We start from the raw sequence: 13,384 nt of genomic DNA, 5'->3' as shown, positions 1-13,384 counted from the left end.
ACATGAAGTCAAATTAAAATACGTTAAGACCTAAGCCTAAGCTAGTTATCCATAGTCTATCTATGTAGCTAGAGAGATAGACATTCACCTGAGCCTAAGATCAGCAGGTGAATCACCTTTAAAGGGGCCTGATAGTAAAAATGTGACTAGTGATGTGACTAGCTTCTAGCCATCTAATTTTTAGATGACTGAAGCTAGATGAGATAAATCCAAGACTTTGATTCTAGCTAAGAAGGTCTGGAGAAGTCCCTCAGAAGAATGAACATGATGAGCAAGAAAAATAATTCTGAACCGGACCTTTGTTCCCAGTATGTAAGACCAAATCTGCTGTGCTCATGAACTCTGTTCTGCTAAGACATCCCTGGTTCAAGGCTTTCTAACATGACCCATTGTGCTAGCTAGTCATTGCAACTGTATTGCCTTACTAATCTCACTTTTATGAAAGCTTTTCTATATTCATCATGTTAGTCCCACCCTCCCGTACTTTGCTTTCTGAACTGTCTGAACTGAGGTAGGTACTGCTCTGTGTCAGATGTCAGAACAAAGCCCTCCCTCTTTGTCTTTGTCCAAGAAACAGAGGGCAGCTCACTAACAGGTGCTAACCTTATTAAGTTTGTCAGGAGTAGCAGCAACATGCAATTCAAACAGCAGTTCAGTGAGCATGCTGACAAACTCTTCGCCCATATCTGCTGCAAGAAAAAACAAGACAATTTTTCTTAGGGTGTTATCACTGTAATATTTTACACGATCAAATACATCCAGTCAAATAGCTTCCCCAAGCACTCTAGCACTTGAAAAACAGTGACAGTGATACAAGAAAGGTGTGTGTGGGTGTGTGCGTGTATATGCTCAAATAAAGAACAGAACAAGCAACAGAGATACCTGTACAACCATATATGCTAGCTCGACATTTTGACTACTCTTTCCACCCATTCTAAATTCCACTAAGTTTCATAAAGACAGGTAGGAAGAGAAGAAGCTGCATGATCCCTAGTTATCTGACAAAAATACATGACCCACAAAATAACCAAAGAAGAGATACTAACATATTCTTTCAAACCAAGGAGTAAAAACTGCAGCAGGGCCAGATACAAGTAAGTTTCATAGGAAACATACTGGAAAACATGTTCTCTGTTGCTCTGTCTGCAAACCACAGCTAAGAGGTGTGTTTTCTTTCTATTTTAAGATTGAGCTTTGCTTAAATGAAGAATGTTTTCTGTTCTGCTTTGGAGTAATGGGCCTTAAAGAATCTGCACTTTTATTTCACAAGATTTATGAGCAAAGATAAATATCACTAGTATTGGAACTTCATCTTTATTATATATATTCCTTTGACTACTTGCAGTTGCCAAATTCTAACATGCTCTAAGTTCCTAAAAGTTGGTATTTTGGTTGGTTCTGTTCATCTGTGCTTACTGAGTTTGGAATCTTCATTAACATTTCCTGGTGGAATATACAAAATTCAGGTTTTTTTAGCCTGATGACGCTAAAAGGTCAAAGTCCCCATACTGAGCCTAATAAAAGTCCAGCTACTTCAAAAATGAATTTAATGTCTTGCTGTATTCCCACTTTTTTTGTTCATTTATTAGGTAGGGCCAGTTATTCCATTTTTATGCAAATCTTTAGTGCTGGGCTTAAAAGCGGAGGGCCATTACTCTCCAATGAGTTTGGGGATTTTGGTAGAACTGTTTACAGTCCACGGTACCTTGAAATATGTGGAAAGGTGGTGTAATCTGACACTCAAATTATAGTCTCCTAGAGCAAAGGACATCTCACACTTGCTTGTAAAGAGAGTGCCCATCTTTGGTGCTATAAAATAAATTAGTATTTAGCATGAAGAACTCTTCACCTGCAATGACCAAGAGACTGAGCTTTCCTCTTAACAGCAGGTGAACAGGCCAAGAAGATTGTATTCTGGCAGGCCAAAGAGATGCACAGAGTTCATTTCATTGCTGCCCTTATCAATAAATTTTGGCAATAGGATTTTCAGGTTTTGCAATAAAGCACCTCTTGGATACACTGAATTCACTTGTTCTTAAAACAATGCCAAATTGTTTCATAAACCTCAGCATGCTGAAAGCTGATAAGCAGTTCACTGGATCAATGCAAAATTACCAAAATTGTTGATAACTGGCATATTCAATTCATATTCACTTTGGTTACCGTCTCCCTTAACCTCACATATAAAATTTTTGGTGTTAATGGCATCCAAAATGTAGGTGAAGCTACTTTTTCAGATATTCTCCTCTCATTATTTCCTAAACAACTGAAAGGAAAAGAAGCTTCAGTGAAAAATACATGAAAGGGTTGCATAATTAAAGTGAGAGGAAACATTAGAGAGAAGGGTATGCACTGGGCTTTCTCCTACTTGTGTCAGAAAATATCTTTTCCTTTTCTTTCTTTTCATATTGATTTTGCACCTATCTGACTGTTAAGCAAAGACACAAAAACCTTATGATTCCAGTTTCAGAGTTCCCAAGAACAAAGCCTAGCCCCAATCCTTTCCCACAACAGTCCTCCAAAGATCACTGCAGTAATTTCTCCTTGTGTAGGACTGAAAGTGTTTACGGTAGAAACTAAAAGCAGCACTAACATCTCTGAATGAGATCCTGAGAGTCTAGGATAAGAAGGAATCCTGAGAGTTTACATAAAACAAACAGCCACCCTTTTCAAACAGTTGAATGCAAAGTACCGGTTTTCCTCCCAGCTAGTCTTTCTTTTTTTTGCTGAATACATATAGCACTGACAAATGACACCATGTAAATAACATGACTTTGATGATGAGAAAGTGCTAACAAATTAGCAATAAGTGGTAATTAATTTGTTTTCAAATACTGCTCAGTGGCTACAAAAGATTTAACATTTTCAAACACCTTTAGTTAATCTCTGTCTTTTTTAGGGGGGTGGCTTCCTTACATAAAGTAAAAAACCACAAGTTTTATTGAGCTAGGAAGCACAAATCAAAATCCTACTGAAGGCAAGTCAGTTGTAGTTTTAAACTGTTTAGAAAGCAGGATTAAAACTCAAAATTCCTCCACAGAATTTAACATAGCCTGCTACCTCTTGCTAGATTAGTTAGCTTAAGTAAAAATATGTAATTCTGTATTAAAAATATGATATTAAAAGAGCATATGGCTTACTGACTTGATTTTATAAGTGTAAAACCTATTAATGCGCTTAACAGGACCTTAATTGTATTAACTAGCTTGAGCTAAGTACACAAACTAGAATGAAGCCTTCTCTTCACAGCAAGACATGAGCTGCATTTAATCCTGATCAGCCAACCTATTGTTAAACTTTACTGTCTTTTATCTACACTGGATGCCAAATGATGTTTAAAATTTTTTGTAACATTAAACGCAGACCATTTTCTTAATATTAATTATGCCACAGAAATATACTTAAGGTCCCAATAAGTCATTTCAGGTAAACAATTCCAGTTTAAAAAAAAAAAACCCAAACAACTCAAACCTAGACCCTAAAAGATGAAGTGTGCTCCCAGAAGGATACATATTAATGCCCCCCAGAAAGCTAAACTTATTTGTAAAATATGACCATAATACTAAGCGTAGCCAATAGCGAGTCACTGGAATCTAACTTACATTATGTAAAGATTGACAAGCTAAAGTATCAATGAAACATTAAACTGTTCAACAGAACTGTGCTCCATGAGGGGAAACGGACATGCAAATCACAAACAATATCACATGGAAAGGTGCTGGATATTGTTTTTATCTGGCAGACAGATTAAAAATGGCAGACAATTGTCATGTAAAGGCCTATTAATGGAATTCTTTAAGTTTTACAAGGTTTTATGCATTTGCTGCATAAATGCACTTAATAAAAACACTTAAGATCCTGTGCATTAAGAAATTCAGGAAAAGGTCTGTTTTCCCTGCCTCAGGAGGATCATAAGAAGCCTTCATTCACTCTGACAAGATTTTAATGAAGATAACACATTTCTGTGACTGGGAAAAGTATCCAGACTAGGACACTATCTAGAAAGGATGTGTCAAAGCACTATACAGTGTTAAGAGCACCATCAATGCAGTGTTGCATGGACTATGGATTATGGGTGAGAGGCTGAAGAAAGTAAAGGCCACATGTCCCATCTTAGGAGCCTGGCCACAGAATTGTAGGCTCAGTCCTAACAGAAAGCTACTTTGAGAAGTGATTAACCTTTCTATTATTTTGGTGTCCTCCAGTGGAACTAAAATTTATCCAACTTAATACTAATAAATGAAATTTATCTGTAGTTCAAATACTAATAACTCTTGAGCCTGATCACACTAAAGGATGTGAGTCATTTTGAACTGCAGCCTGAAGTTACACTCATTCAACTGTAAGGTGGAGAGAACATGTGTGTGGTTATTATTTCTGCTGTCACAGAGAGGACGGTATGTTTCACTGCTGACTGGTTTGCTTTTGCAGGGGAAAACCTGCAGCACACTCTGATTTGGCCTTATTTTTTTTTAAGGTGCTCATTGCTTTGGTCCCAGCCTATTTCAAAGGCCAGTTAATGTTTCAAGGAGCGTGATCAGCAGCTGTGCTTCACTGAAAAAACGGAACTTCTGACTACCAGAGAAAACATTACTTTGTGCAAGAAACACAGCTTTTCCTGGGGGTGGGTTTCAAAGCAAGGAACTATTTCCCACAGAAATTAAGGAACAACAGACATCTCATGAATCCTCACTCTTAAGCAGGTAATACACTTTTTCTTGACTTTAATTTCTCACAATCCCGCAGAGGAATGTGGGGTTTTAAAGAGTAACAAGGGAAAAAAACAGCACAAAACACAAACCATACTAAGACTTTACACTGAACACTCACTGTCCCCCCCAAGAAGAAACAGTAAGCTCCCTGTGAGAGACATCAGGCATACTGAGTAAGCAATGCTAGAAAGAGCAGTCTGAGCGGAAAAGGCTTTCCAGTTAGAACATGTGGACGTTAACACAGTTTTTCTAACTTTTCTGAAGGCTAGAGAAATCATACCTCACCATCTTGCAAAATGTAGGTTTTATGGGCAAAGCACCCCTGAGAAGATCAAGAAAATGGGGAAGAAGTATCTTTTTATGTTTCTGAAACACAATAACATGGTGTTCAGTGGCATAAGCCAGTCTTCAGTCAGGTCAAGGGGATTGTTTCTATCAGCTAGAAGAGGTTTAGTATGGATCTCACAGGCCTGGAGACATGAACTATGGTTGCTTTAAGCTAACTTCTTATCCTTCTGTTCTCAGCCTGTTCTGGGGAATGCCAAAATTCCTGACCTGTTTAAGACACCTACTTTGCCCCTAACCAAAGCACCCACCCATTTTAGTTTAACTTTTGTGAGCTGATCAATGGACTGTCATGCTGGTCCCATTCTCTTCAATGCTGTGCATTATGTCATAGTTACGGCATGCTTCTGCTACTTTAACTTCTTAACACTCCACATGCCACATCTTGTCAAGCAATACCTAGAAAACTGCTTTGCTGCTACGTTTCAAAGTGACTTTCCTTCAAAAAGTTCAGGATTCTCAAGTCTCTTTATAGCGCTCTAAACTTTTCCCTATCTAGCAAGGGAGGGTGCAAAGTGAGGATGAAGTTGCTAAACAGAAAAGCATTGCTAAACACTCCAAAACTTTCAGATTACACAATTTCATAAACAGATTCTGTAAGAAAACCTCAGTTACCCAAAAGGTTATTGATTTCCCTTCTTATTTTTGTTTTGCTTTCACTGATGATACAGCAAAGTAATATAATACTTCTTTATGTTATATTTTCTATATCTCACACTTCAATTACAACATAAATTCAAAATTAAGCATTAATCAGCTTCCAGAACTTTTAGAGTATTAATTTTAGTGACTACCTTATGAAGAGTATTAGGCTATCAGAAATTATAGTTTAGATTGTAATTTTTTAAATTACTATATTTAGAAGTAACAATTATTCATATGGTTAAGTCTCTGTATTTCTAATTACCTTTCTGTGCCTGCACCAATTCATCATCTGATTCCTTCGGAACAAAAATCTCTTTTATAGCAATTAAATCATTTTTCACAGTCTCCAACTGCTCTCCATCAAGTGTTGCTAAATATGACTGAATCTGTAAAAGAAAGGACAGTGAGCATTCCTAACCAAAACAGAGCGTTTCTTAAATTGCTAATTTAGAGCCTGATACCAAAACAGGCTAAGAAATGGAAACTTCTGTTATGCTCAAATCTTGTCTCTAACCTTCCAATGTACATACATTTTTAGTTCTCATCAACAAAATTTGTTGAGTATCACAAAAATTACACCAGCCTTGTAAGATCATCAGATCTCTACCTTCTCCCAGAACATTGTTTTGAATTATAAAGCTATGGTTTAACTGCATACTGTAATAAGCATTTTGGGATTGCCTGGATTAAGACACCAGGCAAAAAGAGCCCAGGCAGAATTCATGCTTAGTCTGAGCACTCACGGGAAGAGTTGGAAAAAGAAGCCTGTTTCCCCTCCTTCAAAATGCAAGCAAAATTACTGACAGTCTACCAGTCTACCTGTTCTGAAGAATGTATTGACAGGACTTTGCATGTCTCAGGTATCTAACAGGGTGGCATGCCTATGAGGGATGGAAAGAGATTCTTTGAAGCACTGCTTGTTTGCACTACAGTTACGCAGTGTTAATCCCACGATTGCACTCTCTGCCTATGGAAGCCAAGAGAAATGCCTTCTCTCCCTTTGATACAAAATTTTACTTTTAGGTTTGTTTCAAGGTTTTTTGGTTTTTTTTAAGCTTGCTAGACAGATGCACAGACTGGCTCCATGAGAGACTGGAGAAAGACATTATTTTCTTATGTTCCTCCTTGATGTGTCCAGCTCATATGCTCAGGGTTAAATGCAAGATAAAGTTGGGAGACCCAACTCAGGCTGTGAAGGACTACCTAGGGCTTTTTGGCCCTCTCTATATAGCATTGTCCATTTCATAGGATTAACTGGGACCTTTTTTGAATGGAAACTTTTAAAATAAAAGCTTTAAAATATTTTTAAATCCCTGCTATTAGAAGGACATAGGACACTAGCAATGCCTTCAGTCTCTCTTGCGCTGCTCCTGTGGCCCATCAGAGTGTGGCTTTTGGGTTGCTAGTACAGGTCTCAAGCTTACAGTACTGTACGTGAATATTTTGTGCATGTGTGTGTGTGTGTATGGTAACTGGAATATGTTCTGTGAGTCTTTTGGAATATGTATCATGGAATTGGACTTGTTGACCCAGACAGTTGCATTCAATCCTGTTGGAGAGAGTAGGACTATGAACCAGGGGTTATCTAGAACATAACATGAAGCACATCAGAAACCTCATGGTAACAACCTGCACAAGGCTTTGTTACCCGGTGGTATTTAACAGTAAAACAGCCTGGTATTTAACAGCCTGGAGAAAAGGAGGCTGAGGGGAGACCTTATTGCTCTCTACAACTACCTGAAAGGAGGTTGTAGAGAGGTGTGGGTTGGCCTCTTCTCCCAGGTAACAAGTGATAGGACAAGAGGAAATGGCCTCAAGTTGCACCAGAGGAGGTTTAGACTGGATATTAGAAAATTTTACTTCACTGAAAGGGTTGTCAAGCATTGGAACAGGCTGCCCAGGAAAGTGGTTGAGTCACCATCCCTGGAGGTATTTAAAAGACGTTTGGATGAGGTGCTTAGGGACATGGTATAGTGGTGGTCTCGGTAGTGTTAGGTTTACGGTTGGACTCGATGATCTTAAAGGTCTTTTCCAACCTAAACGATTCTGTGATTCTGTGATTCTGTGAAAAGAAAAATAGTCTTGACACATGCAATTAACCTGAACTTGTTTTCTTTTTATCTCTTTCCTGTTTTGTGGGTTTCTTTTTTTTATTTTTTTTTGCAAAAGCAGGCCCTTGAACCTTACATGTAGGTTTTGACTTTATAATTTTGCATTTAGATATAATTGCAAAAAACAAAACCAACATGAACTGTATGTACCTAGCTGTTATTAAAATAAGCTTCTTTTATTTGTGACAGCAAATAAAACATTAACAAAAATAAGTTGGTTATTTTAAATTAAAAATAACCCAGAGTTTAATTTTTATTAAAAATTAATTTTTATTAAATTAATAAATTTTAAAATAATTTTATTAAAAAATTAAATTAAAATTTTATTTTAATTTTTTATTAAAAATAACCCACACAAGGAGTGCTAATTACTAAAACAAAAAAGAAGAAAATAGGTATTTTAAGAAATTTATTCAGCAAATTTTTTCTTTACAAAATACTACTGCTGTGAATCTATTAATCTATTAAAAGTTCTATTAATCTACTGTCAGAGATCTACTGACAGCTGAAATTCAAAAATATATTCATCATATAGGCCTTAGTAACTTTAGCACGTTCTTCAGAGAGACATATAGCATTTGTCTACTTCCAGTAATGATACCTTTGGGTAGTTTTATGTAAGTTTAAAAACTAACTCAATAAAGAAGACTTAGGAATTGAATAAGTAATCTGGAATTCATTTTCATTCACTAGCCTCTAGGTGTAGTAGGTCTGGAGTTCCTGAATGTAAGTATCAGTGCCTGACACAAAACCAAAAGACATCAACCCCCTTGCAAATTCTGAAAAGACATCTGCATAGTGTCACAAGCTGAAAAATACACACTATATATGGTCCTAGCAAAAATACCTTCCAGTTGTGAAGTTGTTTGTTTTGAGTTAATCTTGGAGTTAAATTTTACATGTATTGAGATTGATTTCCTGAAGCCAAGGACTGGCCTGTGGGACCAATCCAGCTTTCTCTGAAGTTGATGAAAAACTTACTGTTAATTTCACATGCATCTGCAGAGCGAAAATTTTTTACCAACCATTTTGATTTATACTGTCTGCATACTGTACCTGGGCTTCACTTTCATTTGACAGGATTTCCAGAGCTTCAAGATGAGACAAACCCTGGAACTCATCAAAAAGTAGTCCATAATGTGCTGTTCTTTCAACTGTAACTTGCTGGGCCCGCCTCTGTTTCTCTTTTTCTTTAGCTTCTCGCAACAGCTGCAAAAATATACATCATTCCTGTTGTTTTATAGGTAGTGCTGTAGGTATGACAGATTTTATTACTTCCTGCTTCTGCTTGTCTAGGAAGTAGTAATAAAATTTGGGACTATATCACACCTGCAGAGCTGAAATTTTAGAGCTGAAATATCTAACTTATTTTTTTGATAAACTTCTCTAATAAAATATTTAAGTAGTATTCTAAGTGTGGTTTTCCCAATGGTAATTGCTAACCATCTTTTTTTAAAAAAACAATGAACAAACAAATAATCTTGCTTATGTTCTCAAAAGCAATGTCAGCTATGGATACCATATAATAAATTTAGCCACCAATTACAATGAAAGAAAAATAAAAAGGATTATTTCATACACAGCCTTAAAGAGTCATGCATTCCCTTCCACAGACCACAACATGGGAAGAATATGATTTTCAGGACCTACCTACCTACTTGCATAAACAATGCACCTACATAAATATTTCCTATAAAATATTTTTAGCAGATACTAAAGTCAGTTTTACGTGACAGCAGGACTGACAAAAGAGATTGGCCTAATAAGGTATGACTTCTACCAAAGGTGGGGCAGAACTATACTCCATATACTTGGGGATATTTTGGAGTGATCTTATACACTTCCATTAGAGTATAAGAAGGATAGAATAGTGTATAGAATAGGATCTTCTATTCCTTCCTTCTATCCCCAGACAGAAATGGCCTCTTGTATGAATTTGCTACAGTAAAGCTAGTAAGTACATCTGAAATGCATCTTAAGTCACATATAAGCCTCTGAATACAGGTCAACTCTTGCCACTTACACTATTCCATCATTCAAAATTTCTATGATACTGTCTTCAGTTATTCATTTGTTACAAAAGACTCATAATGGCAGATTTTTCAGCCTCCACCTTCAAAAGATCACTCACCAAGTTTTATGTACAAATCACCAAAAAGGAAGCACTGTGTTATGTGACCCATGGGAACTGATTTATGTCACTTTCTGCCTCAGATTTTATGTGTGAATTCATGCATATTGTTTAGTAAGGTGTTCTCAAAAGCTCATTTTAACCCTATGGGCCTTAACAAAAGTTACTTGCTTTTGGCCTATTACAACAGTATCAGTCTGTTTACACTTACAATGACCAACACTAAAGATTAAGCATCTCATTAAACGAAAAATACCTTACTCCTCTCTACAAGGAATTAAAAACATGTAGTAAAATTACAGTTTTTTTCAATGTCTACTGATTTCCACAGCCTCCCTTCTCTCAGTGTCTGGACAGCTAAAATAATTTTTTACTGACAGCACTTATACTTCTGTTCTATATTTATCATGTTTCTGAACTTTTAAACATATGAGTCACGACTGTGCAAGGGTACCATTAGTTTAGATGGACATTAAGATAGAACTTTTCACAGCTTTAATTCCTAATGAAACATGTCATATTCCAGTATTACTCATTTCCAAGGAAAGCAGTATAGTGATGTTTATGCTGGAAGATATCTATCTACAGCTGTTACAAAAACACCAACAATTTGGTTCTGTCTCCAGAGTGTAATGACATATCACCACATATACTATCTTACTAAAATCAGCTATTGTACATGTGATTATGCAGAAAAGAGGATTTTACATTATCTTTTCTGGTTCTATAAAGAAAAAGAAAGTGAAGCAAATATAAAGCATAACACTTATTTCCAAAAGCCTAGCCAATATCTACCGCAATAAATAAAGCCTCTCCCTGAGGCATCTGAAATTCTGGAAAAAGAATCTGAAACTGCATTGACAGAGCTGTATTTAAACAAATCCAACCTGAGATAGAGAAACTGTTCTTGCCATCAGTGTTTTGGTTCTCTTAAATCCAGGATCGCTTTCTGCAAGGACATTCATGGTTGTCTTCCCAATAAATTCCAAAGCATCTAAGCCTCCAGATAATACACTTTTCCCCTGTATAAAATAATGCAATGTGGTTATTTTCTTTCCACCTTATGCTAATATGAACTGTAAAGAGTATTGCTTTTGCCAACACTGTCTTTGAACATTCAGGTCCCTAGATTTTCTATGCTTTAACTAACAATAGGATTGATATAAAATTATGTTACTTTGTTCTGAATATATTTTCAAAAAGAAAAAAATGAACTGTACAAATATTTCTAGTTAATTAAAAGGCTCACACCGGAGGTAATGTAACACCTGTTGCCAGTAAAAAAATTATTAATAATACCACTTTAATTTTATCCGAAGTGGCCTCTAGTCTGTGGGAACATATTTTATATATGAATAATACGGAGCCAAAGTCCATCATGAACAGGATGACCCTGCCTTACCTAACTGATTTCTAAAATTTTGACACTTGTGATGACTCTGGAACTGATTATCAAAATACTGTTGTTTTTCCTGAGTCTTCTTTGTGTTAGCATTAGCCCTCACTCACAATTTTTCACGTACACTGAAGAAGAATTTTCACTGGATAAAGATTTCCATTTCAATCTGGATTATGCATCTGTCAGATACTCACATGCTGATGTAACCTGATATATAATGGAAAACCCTACCAAAGTCTCAAATGGCATTACAGGCAACTTACTGAGACCTTAAGTTACTCTTTTTGTTTGGTAACATTCATCACTGTGATATAGTAGCCTCTCTAGGTTTGCATAAGAGCACATTTCTCTTATTTGAAAATCTTATACAACGATCAGGTAATCTTATTGGTGTCCAGCTCTCACAAGCCCTACGATGCTCCAGATTCTGTAGCAACAGTCTTAGGAATAGTCTATAGGAACCACCGTCTGCTCCCAAAATCTTTGATATTAGAGTGATGAGGCACTCAGAGTGAACTGGATATGCACTAAAAAAGAATTGCCACTTCATAAAACATGCTCAGTGGGGAGTTAGTCTTCATGCTTTTTTAGCCAATGCTTAAAGTCTTTCATAATTTCAAGGGAAACATCATACTAAAAAGTTCAGAGAAAAACATTTGATATGGTAATAGTGTGTAAAAAATATTGGGGAAGAAGATGACATGAAAATTGATTTGGAAACAGTATGGTACAGGATTTTGCAAAAGCTGAAACAAAGAAAACCAGAAAAGGATGAAGTGCAACACACAGAAAATATATGGAGAGTGTAATAGGAGAGAACTGTGGACAAAAGAATTTGCCTCACTGAGTCTGCAATCAGGGGAGGCTTCTGGGAAGGCTAATATGAAATGACAGGCTAGACAGAGAGGTGAAGGTAAGGGCCAGGGACTAGCAATTCAGAGTTTAGCAAAAGCCTTAAAATAAGCAAATGGAGTATTTTCTTATTTTGTCTGCCTTCAAAAATGATAACAAATCTTATCATACTTTCTCTGGAAGGACTTAACTGTAAAAAAATTAGATGATGGTACTACAACTATTAAAAAGATTTCCCAAGAATTTGCAGAATTCTACATAGTTTAGGAGAAGACCATATTTTTCACTGAAACTGGTGCAAAAGTAGTAACTGACTGAGTTGTGTTTGACTTTTAAATTTGATACAGGTATTTTGCCATGGAAGATACTGTAAACAGATTTACAACAGAACTGTTTTTACAAAGACCTACAACTTAACAAACTCTACCTGTTAAGTGTGACTACAGTGAAGTTGCATCTAAAAATGATGAAGAATAACTAGAGCATAAAGGCCCACTAAAATGACTCACTGTGTTCTGTACAGCATTAGTGATAGCTGACAACATGCCACGAGATCCAGATGAAGGAGAAGAAGGAATATTCTCAGAAGAGCTTTGGTCCAGGGAATCTTCTGCTTCTAACGAAAGAAAAAAAGCAAGCTACAGCATACTTTCAGCTCTACAAGTCACAAATTACAGTAAAATGGATTCTGTGATCAAAATCTTAAAATTTTGTAAATGGGACTAATTTGGCAGTGTCAAAGACTTTTGTCCAATTTCAGTAAACCTGAACTTACGTATAATTGGTGTTTCAGGTGCAGGCGGCTCTGCTGTTTCTGAAGATGTTGAACTTGTGTTATGAATTCCTAGGGTAGTTCCTGCTTTTTCCTTTACTGCTGTTATCCCATGACCTGCAGCAGAAGCGTATTTTAAATTACATGATTTGAAAACTTATTACTAACAATGCAGAGTATTCTTTACTCCACAAATGATAACAATCAGAATAGCTATTAAACTTACCTCAATTGCTTAATTTTTTTCTAGGTTAATAATTCACTTGTTCTACTATATCCAGTATATTAACTGATTAGAAATTATAAAGCTGAAATACAATACAAATGACACTGGATCTGAAATGTAAAACTTGTTTCAGTGGCACCCGTAAGTTTAGTTCCCTGCTTTTCAAAATGCTAAATATTCTATTACTGTTA

General features: G+C 36.3%; 1 protein-coding gene across 3 annotated transcripts in view; it reads right to left on the bottom strand.

The window, feature by feature from the left end:
• FAM114A1 (family with sequence similarity 114 member A1) overlaps window positions 1–13,384 on the bottom strand; it is a 39,084-nt gene that overhangs the window by 10,971 nt on the left and 14,729 nt on the right. For 2 of the 3 annotated variants that reach the window (XM_072861255.1, XM_072861256.1), the window contains exons 4-9: window positions 12,971–13,084; window positions 12,705–12,811; window positions 10,832–10,966; window positions 8,870–9,022; window positions 5,965–6,088; window positions 604–689 (exon numbers count right to left, since the gene is read on the bottom strand). In XM_072861255.1, coding sequence (XP_072717356.1) covers window positions 604–689; window positions 5,965–6,088; window positions 8,870–9,022; window positions 10,832–10,966; window positions 12,705–12,811; window positions 12,971–13,084 — 719 coding nt within the window. The remainder of the gene's footprint in view (window positions 1–603; window positions 690–5,964; window positions 6,089–8,869; window positions 9,023–10,831; window positions 10,967–12,704; window positions 12,812–12,970; window positions 13,085–13,384) is intronic. The other variant, XM_072861257.1, reaches the window with a different exon arrangement.

Source organism: Ciconia boyciana, chromosome 5 (genome assembly GCF_034638445.1).
Source record: "Ciconia boyciana chromosome 5, ASM3463844v1, whole genome shotgun sequence".
Classification (NCBI taxonomy): domain Eukaryota; kingdom Metazoa; phylum Chordata; class Aves; order Ciconiiformes; family Ciconiidae; genus Ciconia; species Ciconia boyciana.
The sequence above is the reverse complement of the archived record's forward strand: the minus strand, read 5'-3'. Positions and strand labels throughout refer to the sequence as shown.